General features: G+C 34.5%; 1 protein-coding gene across 1 annotated transcript; it reads right to left on the bottom strand.

The window, feature by feature from the left end:
* Positions 1-40: 40 nt before the first annotated feature.
* On the bottom strand, positions 41-22,998 carry LOC121316846 (orexin receptor type 2-like). The gene is made up of 7 exons (XM_041252116.1): positions 22,665-22,998; positions 9,856-10,034; positions 7,929-8,172; positions 4,951-5,066; positions 3,809-4,026; positions 2,189-2,310; positions 41-1,268 (listed from the first exon to the last, which is right to left on the bottom strand). Exons 1-7 carry the CDS (start codon positions 22,882-22,884, stop codon positions 1,042-1,044), a joined length of 1,326 nt encoding a protein of 441 aa, XP_041108050.1. The 5' UTR covers positions 22,885-22,998; the 3' UTR covers positions 41-1,041.
* Between the last annotated feature and the right edge of the window lie 441 nt (positions 22,999-23,439).

Below are 23,439 nucleotides of genomic sequence, written 5' to 3' on the forward strand. Positions count from 1 at the left end.
AGAGTAATGATTAACCTTATAAATGAAAGTGTAACTGAGGGGTGGGGGGTGTCTGGTTTACAGCACAACACATAATTAACAGTTATGTACATATTCCTGAATAATCATCTGAAATAATCACAACAGTTTTTATATTTTTATTTTCACAGCCTTAGTCATAAATCAGTTTTGAACATGTGTTATCGCTTCACATTGGGTTCTTGCCATGAATATGTATTCATGAATATGCATTAAATGGGGCGAATCAAAACAAAACTCGTCAGTTAAAAGATTTACAGCCCTAAAACCTGCAACACTGCAATGAAGCAGGCACACATTTTGTTGGTCTTGTCACTATTGCATTATGGGAATGACTAATAATTGTTGATTTATTTCAAGTGTGGGTGGAAACACACAGCAGATTTCACCGTCTATATACTGTAGATAAATGTGTGAAAACCTGAATCCACATTTGATGACAATATTTATATTGGGAGGTCCCCTCTCTACAATACACAGTCCCTATGATGACTGCTGCCATTTATATGACAAGTCCCCTGTGTATAACTGAAACAACTGTTCAAAACCGATTTACGACATGTAAATAAACTATTAAAACAGTAGCAAATATGTTAAAACAGATATTGGTGCAGCAATAAGAAATTTTTGTCGCTGTAAACCCTACAGCCTCTTCAGTAGCATTCTAAAGTTAATATACAGTACATCTCAAACGGCTTAATTCTTTTTTATTAAAAGTAAAGACTTGAGGTTTTTTTTTTTTTTTTTTTTTACAAACACAAACAACATTTCAGCAGAACAAGCATTAAAACTCTGAACATAACTAGTTTGTCTGAATGCTATTGAATTATGTTATTGGTGTATCAAGATGTATAATTCACAGAGAATACAGAAAATAAATTAAAAAATGAAAAAGAGGGTTGATTTTCAATACAATATAAAAACAAACTTGCATATTCTTTACATTCATCAACTGCAGCAATATTTTAAAAAAAAATGGCAGACTCAAAAAATCTCTGCTAGACTCTTAAACATCTTGTTTTGCTACCAGTCTATGCTCTCCCCATCATTATTTGTACGATACGTTGCTATATTTGTTAAAATGACGGATTCTGATATCCTGGAAACGTTATCAAAATTGTTGATTTGTGTAGTGAGCGATTTGCGACTGTCGGTGCTTGCTTGACCTCTTCTCTGGTGCTCTTCTCTTTGTTGATTCATTCCAAAACAGCAGCAAGAGAATGCTGCTTTAAATTCTTCTCTGAACTTTCCTAAAAGAAAATTTGAAGCACATGAACAGTCTGGAAATAAAAGATGCGATGCCTTTCTTAAACATCAACTAAAGGCACAAATGGACGTTTTGCGATTTAAAACAACTGACTTGTAATACAATATTCTCAACTGACATTGTACTCTATGGAGATGAGTTTTCTTATACAGTCATGTCTAGGTTTTGGACTGATCAATTATTTGTATTATTTATATTGCGACGAACTGTCAGGTGGCAGTGCACCGCAACCCTATTCTAGTCAATTGTGGGAGTGTTAATGCAACACTGCCCTGCTACAATATGTATGTACTGTACAGATATGTGAACTGTCAGGTAAGGTTGTTCCAATGGGAAGTGAGAACATGGGTGGATCTGTCTTGAAAACTAATATTACATAATGTCTAAAGATTTATAGGTTAATATCAACATTATATATTGTACATAGAAAACCATCCATATGGTTATTAAAATTCACTAGTTACTTACCAGGAAGTATTGGGGCATGTATGAATGCAGAATGATTGGGATGGGACATTTGTTGTCTGTTTTATCCCACTCCACTTGCTCACTAAACTGATATCTCTAAGTATATGACCATTTCATCTTCAAATGTATGCAATATATTTCAATGAGAAATCATACCCACAAGTGATGTGGTACTCAGAACATTATTAGTTTACCATCAATGCAGATATTTGATCTGGTACAATATCAGTCTTGGCATTCAGCATTACAGAAATTGTTGGGTTAAAACAAAGAACAAATGTCCCATCACTCATTCTGCATTTATTAATCAGTCCTAATACTTGTGTCTATTCCCTATGTTTCATCATAGCATGAAGATAACCTTGCATGAAACTGTTTTACTTCACATGTTATAACAACCGTAAAACACTCAAACATAGCAAGGAAAAAACTTACCACTAAGGAAATTATATATGATGGGGTTTGCAGCACTATTTGCATATACCAACCAGTGTGAAAATGTAAACCAGGCATACACAGTTTCTCTGTCATTCGTATAGTCAAAGGTGCCAAATACTCTAAAAAATAAAAAGGTAGAAAGGTAAAATTGCCATTAATCATGCCTACTATAACCACAATAAGTGCTTAAGCCTTCACAAGATGGTCCCATAATGTGAAAATCGTTTTCCATTTGTAACAGAATTGATTTAAAAGCCTTTTACTCCTGTTTAAAATGGACAAAAACACTACTTAACTTAAACAGCAGGTATTTAATTTAAGGTAGTTTAATTAATATGTTTGTTTCTCATTTTGTAACATTACTTTTTTTTTTTTTAATGACTATTATTTCTTATAAAAAGCTTTGAAAATCAGCCTCACAGTCTTCAGTGACAATTTGCAAATACTGTTTGTCTTCCGTGTTTTATTTTTTGGGTTCGATTTACAAACTTGTTCTGAAATGTTTCTGTATGTAGGTTATACCTGAATGGGATGCTCGGAACTCAAAAAAACGCACAGTAAAAAACATCTTAATTTAAAGACTGCAGTAGGACCCGTTTTTTTAGTGTGATCATAATCAAATATACTTAATTTTGCTGGACAACTCCAGCTATGCATCCCGAACTACCCCCCAACCCCTTCTTCTCAATAAAGTACTTGATCAATCTAGTGCCCTGCGAAACCAGGGATCCTTGTAAATCAATCCTTTAGGATTTTTCTTTTCCTCTCTTTTTATGCGCTTCATGACTGATTGTAGCTAATCTTATTACTGAGCTAGTGTGTGAAGAACTATAGATCTAACTTTTGATCTACAAATCAGGAGATTTACTATATATAAAAAAAATAATAAAAACTGACAGCAACAAGATGGTACAAGTAATCATGCAGTCTGGTAATCTGCACTCTTAGCCATCACAAACCTGCCTGAGGAATATGGTAATTTTTCAAGAAGCCCTTCATAAACATGTTGAAATGCTTCATTAATTAGTAAGTGCTAGATGCTAAGCATTTATAGAAATTTATAGAAGAAAACAAATGTCACAAACTTTAGACCAGCTTTTGTAATTATCAAAGTGACTGTCAATAAATGAAGCATGCCACTGTTAAAAAAGATTTTAAATTTTTTTTAAAAAATCCCACATGGAATTTTGTGTTGTTTCAAAGGAAAATATGCAGACATTTTAAATAAATGATGTCTTACTAACAGAAAATTAATTTAGAATAAAAACTACAGTATAGTAATAATACATTCCCTGAAAGTTGTACTGTGGCTATTCCACAAATAAGAAAGGCCAAATAAGTTATTAATGGCCATTCCCATGAGTGAAATAAACACATCACTCCATGCATAGAGTTCATGGAGCATATTGTTTATATAAAATATGCAATGCAGTTGAAACAGCTGAATTCAGCTGTTGTCTAAATAAATTTATCTTCATTTGCTGAGAATGTATTTTATTTAGACAGAAGCATACAGAAACATTTTAGATTGGAATCTTTTTTTTTTTTGGTGTGTGTGACAGTATTCCGTTTGTTTGTACATTACCACAGTATCAATCATATAGAAAGATATCTTACCTTTTCAGGACATTAAGGATGCTGATTGGTAAATAGCACAGTGCAAACACAAACAGAACAACTACTAACATCCGAGCTGTCTTTCTTCGGGCCTTAATCTGTTTGATTTCTGCTGCCACCGTGTTTGTTTTAATTTTTATAGTCTCTGGCCCAGAAGGTTGGCCTGAACACTGTAAAGGCTTCCATTTTCGTTGAACAACTGAAGATGTTCCTGGAATCTTTGAGAAACAACATAAAAGGACAGTCACAAAAATCTCTGCATTTACAAAGAAAATATCATTAAAATATTTCATTTTAAGATGTAAAAGGAAATACCAAATTATAATATGGTCCAGTTTCACTTACTCCCATTAAAAAAAAAAATAGTGTCTAATCATTTTAATCTTGTTTTTCTGACCGATTTGAAATGCCCAATGTCAATGTCACCAGACTACCTCACTGTGATACAGCAAGATACACAAGGACAAAAGGATACACAGAAGGACAAACACCAAAACCAATCCCTATTAAGTCCCTAGCTCAGCAAAACCAGGAATCTCACGATAGTGCTATTACATGGTGAACCAATGGAGACCCCAAAAAATGTGTTTCTTTTAAGATATGTCCAGTATGGCTATGTATCCTCTTAATCTATTTACAATTCAATATATGAATTCTGATTACTCATGAGTTTCAATTTCCCTAATGATATTAGTATTTTTATTAATATAAATTGAGTGTGTCCATTTTGGAATGCTCAATTGCTTTTCCCCTCACTGTAGCACTTCAACACACGACTCAGGAGACCCGAAGTTTAAGTGGGCGTGCTCCAATCCCATGACCAAGCCAGCTTTCACTCAGGAACTCAAAAGCGGATGTAAGCAAGCTACTGACCTCTGGAGGACAAAGGCCAGCCCTTCAAGTGTTTGTCTTTGAGCTCACTGGACGTCTGGCCAGCAGGGTTTGCTATAGTGCAATGAGGAGAAACAGTCCTTGACAGTTCTGCCTCCTTAGCCCACAGGGGCGCCAGAATACAAACCTAAGCTGTATGACGCACCCTGCGCACCACACAGCTGTGCTTCTACCAAGTGTTCCAGTCAGGGACCCCAATATTCTAATACCACATTTAAAAAAAAAATTAAAAATGTAAAAAAGATGTTTACCTGACGGCACCAAAGCTTGTGAAATATTTGAATATAAGCCAGCACCATTAAGCATAAAGGTGCCAAATACGTAACAAAGAAAAAGCAGACATGGTACACCTTGGGATAGATTTCATCTGCAATTAAAACAGAAAATGGATCAACAGCCTGGTACATCAATAGAGACAATCATAACGGTATCCATTTCCATTTAATACCATAACTCAGAAACACCCTAAAAGCTATAGGAGCTGTACTTTAGTGCCAAGTAAGAGGTTTATAATATATAAAGGTTTTCTTTTGATTTTGTTTGTTTTGTTTATTTATTTGTCAAGAACAATGAATACGTGCCTCATAGAATGCAAGTTAACAATAAATGGGCCAAGGACTGAACCCAAACCAGCATTTTAATATGACACCTTTAAAATGTCAATTTGGATGGATACTAAAGTAATTGTAGCTAACAGATGAAGCCCATTGATCTTACCTATTTAGCATCTTAAATGGATTTTCATTTTAGAAGGTACGTGGTACTCAGTTGCTGTGCCTTATTCCTATGGTTTGCAAAACGACTTAGTATCATATACAATGTTTTAAAATAAAATAAAATATATTATTTTGTTTGCTAAAAGCACTTTAAGTACAGTGTAATTTCCTTTAATTGAGGGAAGGTTATTTAAATAAGCTTGTTAACATTAGCAAGTTAGCAGTAAATGTTAATGTGCTTGGTTAAGAATTCAGGCTCGTCTTTTGAGGCACTTGCTGAGAAAGCAAATTGATATCGCTCAGTCAAGACAATGTGTTTTCAGTCTCTGCAGCCCATGATTGTTTGTGTATCTGGCAAGGTGAAAGGCCTAATTGTAAATAATGTGTAGGCCATTCTCTAATTAGGTAATTGAGTGCTAATTGGGGAATGACCACAAGAATAAAAAAGGAGAGAAAACCCTTTGTTTGGAGGTGATGTGTAAGGAGACAGGCCAGTGAAGTGTATGTGTTTTTGTTAAGCTTTTTATTCTGTGCCCTGTTTATTTATTGTTCTTTTGTTTATAATTCATGTTAATAAACATGCGCAAACCACGCTTTCACCGCAGCTTTCCAGCCTGTTAGCCTCCTTTCTTGCCAGTAACAGCTTGGAACATGACGCTATCCTGCTAGAGACAGAGAGGACTTAATTAATGGACCTAACTAGAGAATGGCCATGCTCCACCCGTGCATTCTGGCAGGGAGGGTAACCCCCTTTCTACTGACCCTATATTCATTCACACACACACTTTTACAATTAGTTCTCAATGTATTTTAAATATAAATCATTGCACTGAAACAACACTAAAGTGTTTTGGGTAGGCTACACATTACATTATATAAAAACAGAAATCTGTACAATAGGCCTATACAGTATACAGTACAGTAGTAAAAAAAACTGAATACCTAGCACACTTTCTATTTAGTTTAGTCTACTGGTAACAGAAAATAAATCATGCTGCTGCATTGTACACACTGGTGTAAAATGCTAGCAAAAGATTATTTTAAATTGAAACAAAATGATTTTTAGTTTTTTTTTTAATTTTATTTTAATTTTAGTAACCTAGATAATTAACACACAATAGATAATGGTCCTATACAGATGCTCAGAATGAGTGTGCAGACCATTGCTCCCAACATGCTGGAAAAAACAGAAATGTCATAGAAAATTGTTTTCAAGGCCTATAAGTACACCCTGCCTTTAGTGAAAATTAGGTACTTGGGTGTTTGTCTCAAAAATGCATTGAGCACAACTGGCAACACACGAGAAAAAGCAAACTGGGAAATGCCACCAAAAATTGTGACTGTTTACAACATGCTTTCAAAAGTTCTGAACAAATTCACTCAATTGTAAGTGTCGCAATTGTCTGAAGCTTTAGTTCATCTCATTATAATATTTGTGAACCCTCTATTGCACTGCCTCCGCCCCCTTTTTGCAAATTTATGCAGCAATGGCCTTAATTATATATTCATCTAAGGCTGATTCGCAAAGCAAAACTGCTGCCGCAAAGCATTCCCTAAAAAGTCATTAACAGCAATGCGCATGTTTCGTACATTTCACGCTAGACTTTCAACTCGTTTGTAACTGGTTTGTAACTATTGCGACAGGCGCAACACTTCAGTACATCTACCCTGATTGGTGAAAGTTGAAACACTTCCCTTGCACGTGACCGAGTTTACCCGTGTGACAGGGACAGCAGACAATTACTGAACCCAAAAATATTATTCACATTAAAAATAAAGTGTAATCATGTTTTTTAAATGTCATGCCAGATTTTGCAAAGTGAACGGTGAAGCACATGCGTGACAGAATTAATGAACTGTTGGATGACGGCGCTGGTAGGCTAGGTTCAGTACGTGATTTGCATCTTTTCAGGAAACTGTGATTGTTTGATACAATGCTGAAGAGTGTTTTGACATTCTTGCCAGCTGTAGTCATCGCTTGTGCCAATAGTCAAATGTACCACCTGGTACTAGCTGATGTGTTTCCTGTAAAACAAGATGCTTTTAGACCTCATGGATCAGGCAAGTGTATAGGTTTTCCATAAAGTATAAAAATTTCTGATTATCAGCCATCACTGGCAGCTACCAGAAATAGCAGAGGATATTACTGACACTTTTAGCTAGTCCAAAACAGTGTCATTAATATCCCAACAACTTTAATTTCACTTGTGTTTAGTACACACAGCATTGACAGTTGTTACGTTCTGTTTCAACTTTCATGTGCATTGGCATGTTTCAAAATATATTTTGCTAAAATAAATATAAACAACCTTAACTAAACTACAACAAAATGAGAAACAAACACGTCAGCCTAGACATACCGGCAGTCGATGTGATTGTTCTTTAATAAACTTCAGAGCACATGACTAGATGTCAGTGTGGTTTGCGATGATAGACACAGTGAAATTGTTTAAGTCAAGGGAATAAAAACTGATTCAAGAAAGCATAAAAACTGATTCAAGAAAGCAACTCACCTCCCCAGTGTTCATCACAGACTGTAAATAAACTGGTTTTGTTTGTTAACTCTGGAACCATGCTGCTACATTCCATTACTACGGTTTGGGGGATCATTATAACACAGGACACCATCCAGATAATTACTATGCTTTTCCTTGCTCGTTTAGCTGTGCTTTTGAACATCAGAGGATGGCAAATGGCGTACCACCTGTCCAGGGCAATGCAGCTTAAAGTCAGTACAGACACAGAAACGGCTACAGTCTGGAAAGGAAAAAAAAAGAAAGAAAACACTAAAAACAAACAGTAAATGTATTAACTCGTGCTAGGTTACTCATTAAAGCCAATTTAGCGTCCTTGGAATGTTTCTTTAACAAGCCTGTTAAGCACAGCCATTCCAAGCCTTCTATATAAACCTGCTGATTATCTTCAATCAGGTGGCTAGCAAGGACTCCACGCGTTGTGATAGCGCTGTTTTGTTTGTATAAAAACTCTATTGGAAAATACCTATACATTTAAGTTTGTTTTGGAGGAGCTGAGCCTAGCTCTACGTGTTTATTTAGTTAGGTTTGTAAAAAGGGCATATTCCAGTATGTGAGGTAGACCGTGGGAGTTAGGCTTTGTTTTGTTTGTTCTTAAAAGGCCAGTGGGCTTATCGTGAACACTAATATAAATGTGCCACTGGCACTTCAACCCTTCAACTTCGGACTCCATTATTTTTATCAGCACTGTTGGTGACTAAGCTATGTTCAGTGCCTACACTGCAGGGGGCGCTATGTAACAGTGCCGTTTTATCAATTTAATATTCATTTTAAAAAAGCAGTTTCCTAAAATGTTTTTTTTTCCCTAACTAAAACTCAGTTGAATTGGGCAATAGCTGAAATGTTTGTCTATTTGATCTGTCCCATTGATCTGTCCCATTTAAAGTAAACCAGTAAAAGCCGAGCAAAGTGTAATAAATCACTGGTATGCATCGTAAAGCCTAGAGGGCAAATCATGGTAAACTATGCTAAAAAAAAAATATGCATATTTAAAAAAAACTTAATATGAAGGGTGAATATCATTTCTAAGCCAGGCTTTAGAATTAGCTGTTATTTTGTTTGATATATTTATTATAAAATATACAAAGAGTCAAGAGTTGTATTGACTCATTTAGAATAACATGATTTTAGTTTGGTTTTCATGTTAGAACTATATATGCATCATTTACACAGTACATTGACTTCTTATTTATATTCGAACAGCAAGCTCAGTGTTGGCAGCACTTATTATATATAAAGTGGCACCCACGCTTGTCTGCACTCTAACCCCCTTTCTGAAAAAAAATTATTTAGGACCAACATGTTCACACGCTCCTAAACCTGGTGAGTAAAGCTGCTGTTTAATCAAACATACAATCAAAGCACTTTCACAGGTAAGTCCTTCAATAGAGTGACAACATACCGGTAATGTATCCTTTTTTGTCAGGCCCCATTGATTCAGAGGAAGCCATTTTAGGTGTTCTCACTTTTTCATTAGCAGTGTATTAACATATAATATTTGGATAATCCATGTAATTGAATCCTTACCCAATATGGGCAGCACATTCAGTACTGAGTCTGTATACAATGGAAATAATCAATCTTTACCTGGTGTGCTATTTTTTTGCTGGTCAGTGCATATGTTTTCACCTGATTTTAAATAGTAATTGTTATAACTGACATATTCAAGCATAAGAGAAATTTCAAATAACCTGAATAGTATGTGCTTTGACAGAAAACAATTATAGAGCTGCCATTTAACACAGTTCAAAACGGGCTACTTAAATACTTTACAAATATATATTTTTGAAAATATTATTTGGTTTCACCTTTAAAGCATATAGAGTTTACCAATGGGAGATAAAATTATTTTCAGTAGAACAGGTATAAAAAAAAAAAAAAAAAAAAAAAAGAAAATAATTCTCACCTGTAAATATGGGAGTACTTTGCAAAGAGTCTGGCCAAAGAACCACGTTTCTGTAATATCAACCACAAGACTTGCAGGGAGACAGGTGATGGTGACAAGCACATCCGCAAAGGAGAGGTTTACTATGAAGTAGTTTGTAACCGTTCGCATGCGGTGATTCTTCCACACAGCAAAACAAACTGAAACACAATCCCAAAAGAAGAATAGAAAGTAATTGGTTAATTTGATTTTATCCATACAGTCACGTTGCAGTTGGGGCTGGCAGAGTTGAAAAGTCACATTGTCATGACTTTAATTAAATGCAGAAGGCTGTTCAGTGCAAGCACTTACAATCTATAGCTGAAGCACAAAGTCAGGTAAGGTACATTTACAGAAAGAAAATATATGTATATTTTTCAATACAGGAGCAACATAACCCATTCAAAATGGTTGTAAACATATTAACCATAAGGGTCATGTAACAAACAATAACAAAAAATACATTTAAAAAGACTTACTCTTTAAGAATATTTAGCAAGCTAAACATATACTAGAATTCAGTTTTCAAATACCAGTATTACCTCATACCTTAAAACAGTCCATTACTAGTCCCAACATGGAGAATGTACTGTTATAGTTTATTCTTAATGTATATTACAACATTCTCTTAACTATCGTTATACTGGCAAATACGTCCAATCTACTTATTTATGTAAATTTATACTTACAAAATCCACTTTACACTTACAACCTTCATTTTAAATGATGTATTTACTGTTAGTGTATATTACAGCATTTTCTTATCTATCGTTATACTGTCAAATACGTCCACAAAATCCATTTAAAAGTATCTATTTTTTGTTAATATATCCAATCTACTAATTCCCCAGACACAGCACTGGTACAGCGATCTATGCGTAAACCTTAGAAACAATGGAACCTCCCCTTTAAATTCTAGACTGCGATCCACTTTTTCCCCAGGAGACCGGCATTTGTTTGTGTTATATCAAACTTTCAGATATACACGATAAGGATATTTTTGTTTTAACATACTGAAAGTCTTTAGAAAATCAACATTACCTTACATAAAGTTAATGTCACTGTATAACAGGGAATTCATTTGGGTGCAGTAGCCTATATATTGAATGTATTCTATTGTTGGATAAGAGACACTTAGACTTGACGTACTGTACAACTCCTTCAAAACCACGCCTAAAAGGAAAATCCCCTTGCGAACAGTTCCATGATAAACTGAGTCATGCATTACATCAAAATGAAGGTGCTGCCATAATCATTACTAAAAGTATAGCTATGGAAGCACCCTAAAATGTGATTTAATTCAGGCTTGTGACAATTTGGTCTATAACCTCCTCAGATCTGAGGGTGCATTGAAAGATGTGTCACTAAATTTCTACATTCACTTTTTTTTTTGGTGCAAGATATCCCTTTAAATCAGAGGTAGGTAACCTTGGCTCTTCCAATCTATTCTACTGCAGGGCTTTGTTCCAACCAGATAATTAATTATTTAATTGACGCTGTTGGAGGTAAAGGCCCCATTTAAATACATGTTAGGTTCCAGCACCTAAAAACCCACATTTTAAGATTTATACTGAAAATCCAAAGATCCATTGCAGTGGATACAGGGACTGAAGATATACCAGTTTGGTGTGGACATACAGTCGACAGATTTTTGCACCCCACATTTCAGTACGAAGGTTTACAGAAGTCTTAGAGATGTTATATTTCAAATTTCAAATGTATTTATTTAACCACATCAAAACCCTTGAGATATAATGAAATAAGGTGGTAAGAAATAACATTATAAAACCAATAAATCATCCAAACTGGGCAAAACAGTTTCAAACAATCATAAAAACATTAATACAAATAAAAGCATGTGAAACAATTAAAATTTTCATGCTCCTGGTCATAGTCGGTATTTACAAGATCTGCAGCCCATGTCACATTTATAGTTATGAGTGATTTAAAAAGGTATTGTGAAGAGGTCGTTGTTATGTTTGAAGGTAATGAGTTTCAAAGATGAGACGCCTGATATACAAAGATGAGATGCTTGATATACAAAGATGAGATGCTTGATATACAAAGATGAGATGCCTGACTGTGATTGCCGGCTCACCAAACGGGCTCACTTGGGTTATTTTCCCTTCAAAAATCACGAACGACACACTCAAGATTGAAAGAAAAATAGCGCTGATGCGCACTTTTAATTACAAAAACAAACAAGACAAAACAAACACCTAACTCCTTCGGAGCACTGACTAAACACCAACAGGAAGCTAACTAACATGCAGGACAGCTAAGCCGTTTACCTGCTACACAAACACAAAAACTTACACAAGTTTCACATAATACCTTGATACAACTGCTCACTCACACAGTCAGGCTCTTCTGAGAAGCCCTGAGCAGACTGTCTGCCTCTCTTAAATACCTTGAACCTGGGTACTAACCCTAACCCTAATTTACAATTACCACCAAGTGCAGGGGATAACTAAACAATAAAACAATTAAACAATTAAAACCCTTAGCCCATTCACCCAAACGTGCATTGTCACATTTTTTTTTAGCAGGGAGGATTTTAACCCCCTCCCTGCTATCTCACACTGACATACAAAGATTAGATGCTTGATATACAAAGACATGCTGGTCTGTATTAGATCTCAATTTAGAAATTTTAAAAGTAGGCACATCGTTTGATCTTGGTGCATAGGTAGAGGTATAATAATATCGCTTGGGTTACCAATCGAAAGTGACCTTCTTGAGAAAAAGACTGCATTTGCATACCAGATGTTTAATATGGTGTTTAAAATGTAGCACTGAATCAAGCTATAAACCTAATTATTTATTTTGTGTTACAGTTTCAAGGCTAGTGCCATCATTTGATTCAAAAGCAAGATTCCTTTTAACATTGTACAATTTAGGTGTAGATCCAAATAGCATGGTTTTAGTTTTAGTAGTATTTAAAGCCAAACTATTATTTACTAATTAATTTTGTAAGGCGTCATTGTCTTTTTGAAGGCTATGTTGGAATTAACTCAAACAATGTTCACTGACAAAGTGGACTGTATCATCTGCGTACACATTAAATGTGGATTATTTAAGAAAGATGTGCTTGAATAAAATGCTGATTAAAAAGGTTTACAATGTTGCACTTCTGTTTCTATTTCTTAATCAGCCAGTGGCTGATCCTCAATAATATATTACATACAAACAGTATGGTCAAAATCACCTCATCATGGTTTCCCAGTGCCCTCTAGTGCTTGACTTCAATACTACAAGTGTACCTGTATATAGCAAACCGGGCATGTTTCGACTGCATTTGGTTAAACAGTGGCAGAGAGTAAAACCTGCATGCTTCAGAATGTTTGAACCAGACCTGAACACCCTTGAGTCTAGTGTGTTATTGCATTTAAAAATTGGCACATTTTGGACATGTTAGCCAATGAGATTGCTCCCTCTATTCTTGCCATTTTATAAAGATATTTATTGTGATGCTGCAACTCGGTTCAATGTGATCGGCCTCAATTTATAAGTGCATGGCATGATTAACTGGTGCATTAACAGTCCTAAGACAGTCCTGGTTAAATTTGTATTATGATGTCACTATCCATTATATTAAGGATAGTGGCACCATAATTAAAATGTTATTAAAAAAACCCAAAACAAACAAAAAAAAAAACAGCTCTTCTCACCACCTGAGTGCAACCATCAGTTTTCAGAAGCCTTTCTGATCTAATGGGCTCAGCAACCCGCAATTGAAAATGTCATAAACAGCACGGCTAACTGTCAAGTAGTTATTGATGCTAACTGAGGAAATGTTTCTTACTGAAAATCAAATTAAATACATTGTACGATGGCAGGGTAAAAATTCCCTGAGGTGGTAATTTGCAAAATGTGTGGATTCTTTAATACATACCCAATTATACAAAACCAATATTCAGTCAAATAACTAATGCGATAGAACAATATTAATAAAACTTAGACAAGAGAAATACTACACTATACATAGTTTTATTATATTCTTTGAGTCAGTGCTTGGAAATTCTGGCCTGTGATTGGTTAAAAATTCATCATAGGAGCAAAAATAGATTGAACTATTGCCCCAACATCCTTACACCACCGGGCAATAGTCTCTGTCTGACATGTGATTGGTTCACATCACTGTCAGTCCTGCCCCTTTTCAAAGGAATGCCCTCCACCTCCACTCCAAACCAAGAGAAAATGGCTGAATGAAAAAACTGCGATTCTTAACAGAAAATGAATTACAAAACATACTACAAAAGAAATAAAAAAAAATGTTGACAACTATGCGGTATGAACTTATTTATTTGTTATTTACTTATGCTATATCAGCTATATTTAAACAAAATATTGTAAAGTCATAAATATTTAGGACCAAAATATTTGGCGAATCACACCCATAAAACCTATTTTGCTCCAGAAATGCTGCCAACCTGTTGCACTGGTAGAAGTATATTACTACATCATATGTACAGCACTAAGATATTTATCTGTTTTTGCATATGTGAAAAAACGCATTACAAATATGTATGCCTTTACAGTATATAAAGTCATATTTACTATCCAACCTTGCCTCTCTTATTATTTTGACTGACTCATATATTAAATATGTACTGCAGTCACTGCTCATAGTGGAAAATGATTGACCCAAGGGAAGACTATTGTTACCGACAGGGGGCTGTAATGCCTGAAGCCACAGGCTTATATAGTACAGTATAGATTGTAATAATTTAGTCATACAAATATATAATTGACACATTAGCGTTTGACAATATTAAGAATATGTTCTATACAATAAACAATTGCTTGCAATACATCCACACATGCTTGATGTAAGGCTGCTGAATAAGAATCCAAAATTGTGCAAAGGGTGTGCTGTCAAAGCCCATATGTGGACATGGCACAGCATAGGGACATATTTATTAAAGGACACCTGCCCTGTATCCAAGACACTTTCCTCAGGGTGACAGTAAAGCAATTTCCCATGCAAATTGAAAAAGCTGAAAAGCTAATCATATAATTTCATAGTGTCATTAATTATTGAATCTACTGTAGCTGTATGAACATCATGAATAAAAAAAATAAAGAGATTTACTCACTTGTATTCACTGTGTTAAAACTATCTGTCCATTTTGACCCATAATTTAAATTGCTTTTGTGGACTGCATAAGTATAAACAAATCATGTTTCAAGATCATAAAATGTTCATATATTTTCTAAGGAGATTTTAAAATGTTTCCCCTGATGCTAGCTGGCACCATCCCATACCTGAAAGTAGGGAAAGCTCTGTTCACTTTGAAAGGTAAATGTTTCCCTTCAAGACGACATGCTGTATTACTTCCTTGCTGATCTATAAACTTGATAACTTATTAAATTAGTATCAAACATGTATATATAATGGAATTATTGATCTCGGCAAGGGACTATGGCTTGCAACATTCAGTCAATTTGCTAAGATTTGTGCTAAACTGTCTACAAACTGAGAGTTCATCAAATTAATTCTGAAATGCAATTATAAATGCAATACACTTTGAGAGCTGAAAATGTATTATTAGAAGGCACCATTAGGGTGACTTTGTCAAGTTCCCAAGAACCACCCCTCACCCCAAGCATTTTAAGACAATGTATATCCTAATTTATTTATTTCACTTGCGGAATGTGTAATGCCTGTTCCTACATTGTTCTCATTAAATGACTTCACATATTTTCTAAAAACATAAATGTTCTCCAAAAAATGCTTATTTGTGCGGAGCGGACAATATTGAACTGTCCTGTGTAATTCATTTTGTAGATCTAGACAGTTTTACTGTGATCATGAAGATATACTGGGCATGAATTAGAGAGGTATGGCGTGAGTAAGTTCATTGTTAAGGCACTTTTAAAGAGCCAGTGTTTTTGCCTATCTTATCATCCATGCATTATGATATGACAATTACATTATAACACATGAAGCCATATATGGCAGGATTTTCAAAAAACAGTGTTATCGTATCAAACTCATGGTATAGTAACGACGGCTTTAGTAGCAAGTGATTTTCAAGCAAAATTTGTTAATAAGATCAATCCGTTATTGCTTTGAAATTGAGTCAATGAGGTTGTTAATAAACGCATTTCTTGTTAAAAAACTTAATTATCACAGGTCACGTACATCACGTCTTGTCTGAACAACTGGATACGGGGAACTTGTTCATCAAAATGCATGTTAACAAGAACAAGAAAAATTAATAATAAGCATAATTCGCTGTTATGAAAACTACTAGGCCTACCATGTTTCCATGAACCACGTGCTCGATTTCCCTACCCCCCACCCCACCTTCATAGTTGCCTCTGACTTCACTCCTCGGGCTGGCTTGAATCCTAAAGTCTGAATTTGGTCTGGGAGGAAATTACATCACTAAATGTCAATCAAACAGGTTGTAGGGGGCGGGAACATACCTTATAACGGGACACTGTGGCTAGAATTAAATTCGGCGGATTTGCTACTATGGGGGATTTTGACAGTTTTTGAATTGCCGTTTTTCACTAAGCACAACACAGCTTTTCATTTATATTTTAAATTCCAAAAACATTCAAATACATGTTTACTTAATGTAATCTGTCTGCTAAAACAGTAACTCGTTATCACATCTACAATGTCACTGCAGCAACATGGAGACAACAATAAGGTCTTCTAATCAGTTACAGTATTTGGCGTTCTTTTATGGCCCTTAATTTTAAGATAGCAATAATAATAGCAGTATCTACAACATATCGACAATAACAATCAAACATTTTGTTGCAGACTTTCTAGCAAGTCTGCCATACGTAATTTTGGCTGTTATTTAATAAAAAATAAAACACAAAAATGCTTAACATAAAACAGAACAGTCCAGTAGCAGGCACCGTTTACAGTGCCTCTGGGTTTCTGATAACATCAGATCAGTTCCAGATTTGAATCCTTTAATGGAAATGTCCAGTCTACTTTTAATGTCCTGAAGCAAATTGGCTTCATTCTTTGTCAGATGCTTTTTCTTTCTGTATTGATGACTATGTAGAGCTATGCATATGTATTGCATGATACAAATGTGAAAGAATATCTAGATGGAATTATCTTCTGGGAGAATTCATGCCAGTTGGAGTCCACTCGAATTGGCTGTCCATGGAAACGAGGTATACTAGCGTACAGGGAAACGGCCATCCCACCAGCGAGCAGCAGACAAATGGAAATAAAAAAAATAACGGGAATATCTATTTTGTGTACAATTTGTAAATTTAAAATTGTGCATTTTGTCATCCAGAATGTATATTTATTTAGAACACGTCACACATAAAATGCTGATTATCTGGCATGTGGCTAAAAATCGGATGGCACAGATTACAAAAAAATATATAATAATTAAACACAACTAGTAATTTCCCCTCATTCGGGGGGATATTTTGCCACAGCTTACTACATACAACTCTTTTACTGTGCATTTTGCAATCATTTATAATTCAAATAAAATCTACAGTACAGGTCAGTTGTCATATAATGTATGTATCCCGAGTTCAGATAGGCTAGAGCTGCATTGATAATTTCTGTAACAATACACTAGGTGCAAATAACAATATATCATTTTAGCAACGCAACAAATGTTCTGTAAAGTTACAAATGATTACAGCAAGTGAATAAATCTCATTCGTAACCACCAGTATCGAAAAGGCTTAAAAAGTTTCAAAACTACAAATATCTAGGTAGTCTGTAAGAAATGAACCCTGATCCTGTTACAGTTGTTTCAAGATGATTTATATACTCTTTCATTGATTGAAAACCTCTTTTTCCAACTGAAAATTAACTGATGATAAATGATGACAATTAACACAGATTTTCTTTTAAATTCCCACGCAGAAAAAGAAATAGTCACAATAAGCAAATCATTGGAAATCAACATAAATTTCAAAATCACATTAGCACTATTATTTAATAACAAAATAGGCATAACAAATGCCAAAATCAATGCTACATACAGATTTCTTGATTAATACTGGAGTTATCATTTACGACCTTTTGAAAAATCTTGCCGAGGCTTTAAGTCCAATACAATAACATCTTCAAGATGAGTTTATTATTATTTCTAACTAAAATAGTGCACTTAAAGGTCACCTCATAGCAAGATGAACCTGCTCTCTAATACATATCTAATTTAATTCTGATGCTATATTTGACACTTTGATGTGAACTATTAAAATTATCATTGATGTGTCACTGCTTCAAAGATACTAACATGCAGAGTAGTATAAAATAACTGCTGCTTTTTAACTGAAGGAGGTAACTGGTGACAGGGCACAGGTGGATGTCCACTTTGATGGGATTATAATATATTTCATTACTGTAACTTGTCTTTTCAAATACAAAAGTCAGCCTAAAAGCCAAACACCAAAATTTAAGACATGTAGGTTTGAATTAGGAATGAAACCCATGTTGACTGGGAGCTGTAGCAGTCATTTCATGTAAAATGTATCACTTTATGTTTTTTTTGTTTGTTTTTTAATCCTTACATAGTATTTCATTTAATAGCACGGTATTCATGTTGTGTACTCTAATCTGTGCATACACTGCTTTGAAGGAAGGTATCAATTCTCCTTACCATACCATATGAAGCATTTTAAACAAATCACATAAAAAGATAATTTACATCACAAAAACTCAACTACATTGGAGGGTCATGGAAGGTAATTGATCAAGGTTAGAATAAAGGATGTTGAAAACTAATGTGACTACCTTTACTATTTTAAATAAATATTCTGAGTCACCTTTGAGTATGTATTGATCTGTCACCAATGTATGTGTTCGTTCATGTGTTTATAGTTGCACTCCCATTGAATCAATCTTGATATTTACATCTTGCATATTCATTGAAGTATATGTCAGAACCAATTAACTTGAACTGTCTCCTTTTCATTAATGATTCAATTACCTATTCAATCTGAATGGCTTAATTTACTGACTTATATATTGGATTCACCTGATGTTATTCTTAATTCTCAACACCTGATGAAGACATGTATTGCCAAAATGCCTTGTGTTTTTTGTGCTTTTAAACATTAAAACATTGTTTTTAGATGGAGATTTTTTTTTTTGCTGCTTGCATTTTACTTTTTCAACATCAAGTCTAAAATTATTTTAAGGATATAATTGAGCTATCCTGAGTGTGCTACCCCCCAGTCTCTCTGAACAGCCAAGAAGTGTACTATGATTGGTCTTGTACTCAACATTGTTGATGACTAAACAGAGACTACGTCTTCATATGTTATGCCATTTTGGGTCAGCACCTACATGAAAGATTTATGAACTTGGGGCTGTTATATATATATATATATATATATATATATATATATATATATATATATATATATATATATATATATATATATATATATATATATATACAGCTATGGCCAAATGTTTTGCATCAACTTCAAATTTTAGGATTGAGACAATTTAAAAAACTACAAATTTATTAACTACAAATTTAGTTTTAGAAGAAATATCATTTGATCATGTACAATACAGAATTTCAAAGGAAACTAAATGGACAAACAAGGTCACAAAACCATTCATAGATTTTAATAGAAATATGTGAGTGTAGTTGCCATGGCATCAAAAGCCTATAAGTACCTCAACTGTTTGACCCCAATAATAATGACATGTGTGGTCTGTACTTATGAATAAGTTATTGTCTAGGTGCTATTTTAAGATCAACAAAGCTTACACAAAATAATCCAATCTATCATATAACAATAAAAACTGCAAGGTCAATGCATTGTATTGCATGTGAATTGAAAAATGCTGGCATTCAATTATAAGTTGATGAAATGTGCCAAATGGGATTTACCACAGGGTCAGCTGGATCAAACCTGACAAAACCTTTGCCCAGTTAATTAAAAATACCCCACAATATACTGATTACCTCTGTCTTTCTTTATCCACAGTAGAGCATCTAAAGGTGATGTATTGGAAAAGCTTCTGTACAGTTATGGCCAATGGTTTAGCATTACCTAGAATTTTAGGACTGAGATATCATTAAAAATACAAAATGATATCACAAAAGTCTACCGGAAGTCAGTATTCATTGTTAGATTTCAAAATGTCACATTTTTCCATTACTGTCCGTTTTTCAATTCAATATTGAATTCAATATCTCAGCGTAATATTATTCAGCAAGTTTCATTCACCTTTGTGAAGCAAAATTAGTTCATTTTTTAGGGTCATGTTAACTTTTGGTCATAGCTGCATTCAGAACGGCTACTAAAATAAATTAGTATTTTCTTTTCCAAATTTGTCACTTTTGTGTTCTTGGAAGGTGAGGGACAATGGTGTTGGATTTGGAAAGTGCACAATACAGACCAGAGTACCCTGTGACTACCGCACCCTTTCAGACCTCAAGAACAGACATTGATTGTGTAATTTTGAATGTGGATGAAGTTCCGCTTGGGGTTACTTTTTTTTTTAGTTGGGATGTGACAGGTTGAAAGGCATAAAAGACCAATATTTGATCTAGTAAATTGTGCCAGTCAAAGTCTACACACCCTGCCAATATATGCTGTAATTTCAGTAAGAAGGTTGATGTGGAGATAAAGCTATGGTACTGCTGGGTCTCAAAAGAAAATTGTATATCATGCTCTTATTTTACAAAGCACATAATTTTTATTGCCCAATGTAAATTGGCAGTCAGGGTGTAAGTGTTGCATTTGTATATATGATGCAGTAAAACACACAAGGCAAAACTAGAAGTAAACAATCAAAACACATTTCAAGTATTTTTTTAATTTCAAGTATGTCTTACAGTATTCTCAAGGTATCAGCATTTCAATGTTATATCAATAATGGAAGTAAAAAAAAGACATTTAAAATAAATGACTGCTTGTCATATAATCTAGACAACTATATTAAAATACGTAGTTGTCTTAAAAAATGTAATGTTTAGTTGGTTATTTGGTGTTTTCCCCACCATTAGTTGCCAAATAATATAAAAATGGTTGAACATTTTGTGGAGGTCCAGATTTTGAGATGAGACATAACTAAGCTAGATTTTTTTTTTTTGCACATTAGAAATTGATTTGTATTCTGTGTGCATCAAACCGTTGCAGTGGAGAGGTCAGTTGGTTCTTGATAAGCTTCATTTAAAACTGTTTTTGTTTTTTTTTTAAATATATAATCCAGTAACCGTGTATACTGCATTGTCTATGCAAGCAATAATGTGTGTCTGGGTGTGTGGTAAGACATATCTTGTATAACTCTATATATAACATTCTTGAAATTGTTCTCAATTAACAAGTAGGTTCTGGTGATTGCATTTTTATTCCTCTTAGCGTTTCATCACAAATATTTAAAGAGGAATTCTCAAAGCAGGTACAACTGACACTAAAAAACTCCTTTAAAATAAACATCACAGGGTGGCAGTATGTATCCCTGTTGTGTGGCCCTATCAGCCCCCCATACACAATTTATTTCCCTAGCATGAGGTTTTTACTTCAAAGAAGGCGTGTTGATCTTGGTACTTGAAATGTTTACTTCCAATTGGATTCTAAATGTAGTTCTAATCTGGTAGAAACTAATGTGGTCATGATCCACAAAAAAAACAAAATGCTGCAGTGATGACTGCCAGCACTGGGATTGCCATTCAAACTTTGACTAAATCAAAACTAAACTTGCTCATCACAAATTACAAACCCAGTATTAATAGCGGGTTCCTTCTGGGGTAGAAGGAATAACCTTCTGACAAACAAAAAAACATAAGCCATCTGTACCAGGTTTGTAATTTCCGATTAGCGTGTGGGTCAAAGTTTTGATTTGGCCCAGGTCTTCGTTTGTATATAGTATTTCAAGCCAAAATGTATAGTCATATTGTGATGTAATCTTTAGTGCAGCCATCTTTTCAAACGTTTCCTCCATTCTTTAAATAAATGTTACAAAATGAGAAACAACAAGTGTATTAAGAGTGTGTAATGACTGTGCTACTGAAAGCTAATACTTGGCAGTAGAGTCCAAGGAATTGAACCACTGATGAAGAAGAGCACCATATGAATATTAGGAAATGCCAGTACAGTACTCTCATAAGTTTCTGTGATTAACATGGTCCAATGACAATTAACACTTTATTAATTATTCACTGCCATTTAATTAGGGGAAAACAAACTGCATTTGTACCAACGTTCAACATACACACGCACGCACACACACACACACACACACACACACACACACACGCACGCGCACACACACACACACACTATTTTTTTAACAGCATCATGTCCGTAGGCTAGGCGACTACTCATCAGTTGTCATTACTCTACTTCCCATAATTCGTGTACTGCGATTTGTCCTTTGCTTAAAAACAATTTGTCCATACTGTCGATTAGCAATAAACTTACTTTAGGTTAATACAATTTTCTCACCTGTACAAAGACAAATTGTCTGTCTTTAGATTACACTTTTTACAGTGTCCAGTGATGATTAATACGATAAAAAAAAAAATAATAATAATAATAATTCTACTGTTGTCAGGGAATTTCAAGGACTGTTTTTTTTTTTTTTTTAAATTCCAACAAAGGGAAATTGTTATGCAGATCAAAAAATACAAAAGCAGCAGACTAGACTGGCGTTTAGTAGTAAAACATAACTAGTTCTTGTTGAACTTTTTGCAACACAATTTAGTTGTATACATGTTGAAAGCAGTTAACAAGATTACTTTGACATGCACAATTAACCAACAGCTGTAGCGTGAGCATTTAATTCCAAAACCCTTCACCTGTATGGAAAGAAAACTTACCTAGTGTGTTCCCTACTAGAGAAACGATGAACACGAGAATATAGCCGGCGATTAGAACCCACTCGTACTGTTTGGGATGCAAATATTCCCTCCAGATGTATTTTAGTAATTCATCGTCGTCTTCAGAAGACGGGTTAAATTCAGATTCTCTAGTTATGTTCACCTGTTGCGGGAGAGGTGAACAATCCTCAGAGATAGAATCCACGTTTATCCCAGACATCACTCAAGTTGTTCAGCGCTCATTAATGTCTGTTCTGTTTTCCCAGTTCTGCATCGACGCTCGGTAAAAAACATCCCAGCTAAACCAGACTGCAGTGTGTTAGAAGCCTTTAGAAATCCAACGGAGAAATAAGTAAAGAGCAAGTTGAGTTGTCATTATATACATGACGTATTTTTCAGAGACACCCAATGAATCAAAATGAATGGAAGATTTCAAATCCATTGAAGAAAAATCCCCCCTCCCCTCTATTGACTCTACCCTTCAATGGAACAGCAGTGCTGAAAATCAGAATTAAGTCTTAACTGTCGAGGTCAGCCAAATATACAGAGATCCATGCACCGAAACTGAAATGTCTAAAAAAAGGGTGACATAAGCCTGTTAATTGTTCATGTTTAAATAAATAAATAAATAATTCAGTACTTAATTATAAAAAAGAAAAATGCATCTATGAAAAAAAACACACACCTTATTTTTATCCATTGCTGTTAAAAAGGTATTATTATTATTATTATTATTATTATTATTATTATTAGATAATATTATTATTATTACGGT

The sequence above is a fragment of the Polyodon spathula genome, chromosome 6, assembly GCF_017654505.1.
Source record: "Polyodon spathula isolate WHYD16114869_AA chromosome 6, ASM1765450v1, whole genome shotgun sequence".
Lineage (NCBI taxonomy): Eukaryota > Metazoa > Chordata > Actinopteri > Acipenseriformes > Polyodontidae > Polyodon > Polyodon spathula.

Excerpts from the sequence above, each read along its gene's own strand:
- LOC121316846 (XM_041252116.1), bottom strand. The coding sequence starts at position 22,884 with ATGTCTGGGATAAACGTGGATTCTATCTCTGAGGATTGTTCACCTCTC. Across the intron at positions 8,173-9,855 it reads AAGTACTCCCATATTTACAG|ACTGTAGCCGTTTCTGTGTC; the intron begins GTGAGAATTATT and ends TTTCCTTTCCAG. Across the intron at positions 2,311-3,808 it reads ATCCTTAATGTCCTGAAAAG|AGTATTTGGCACCTTTGACT; the intron begins GTAAGATATCTT and ends TTTATTTTTTAG.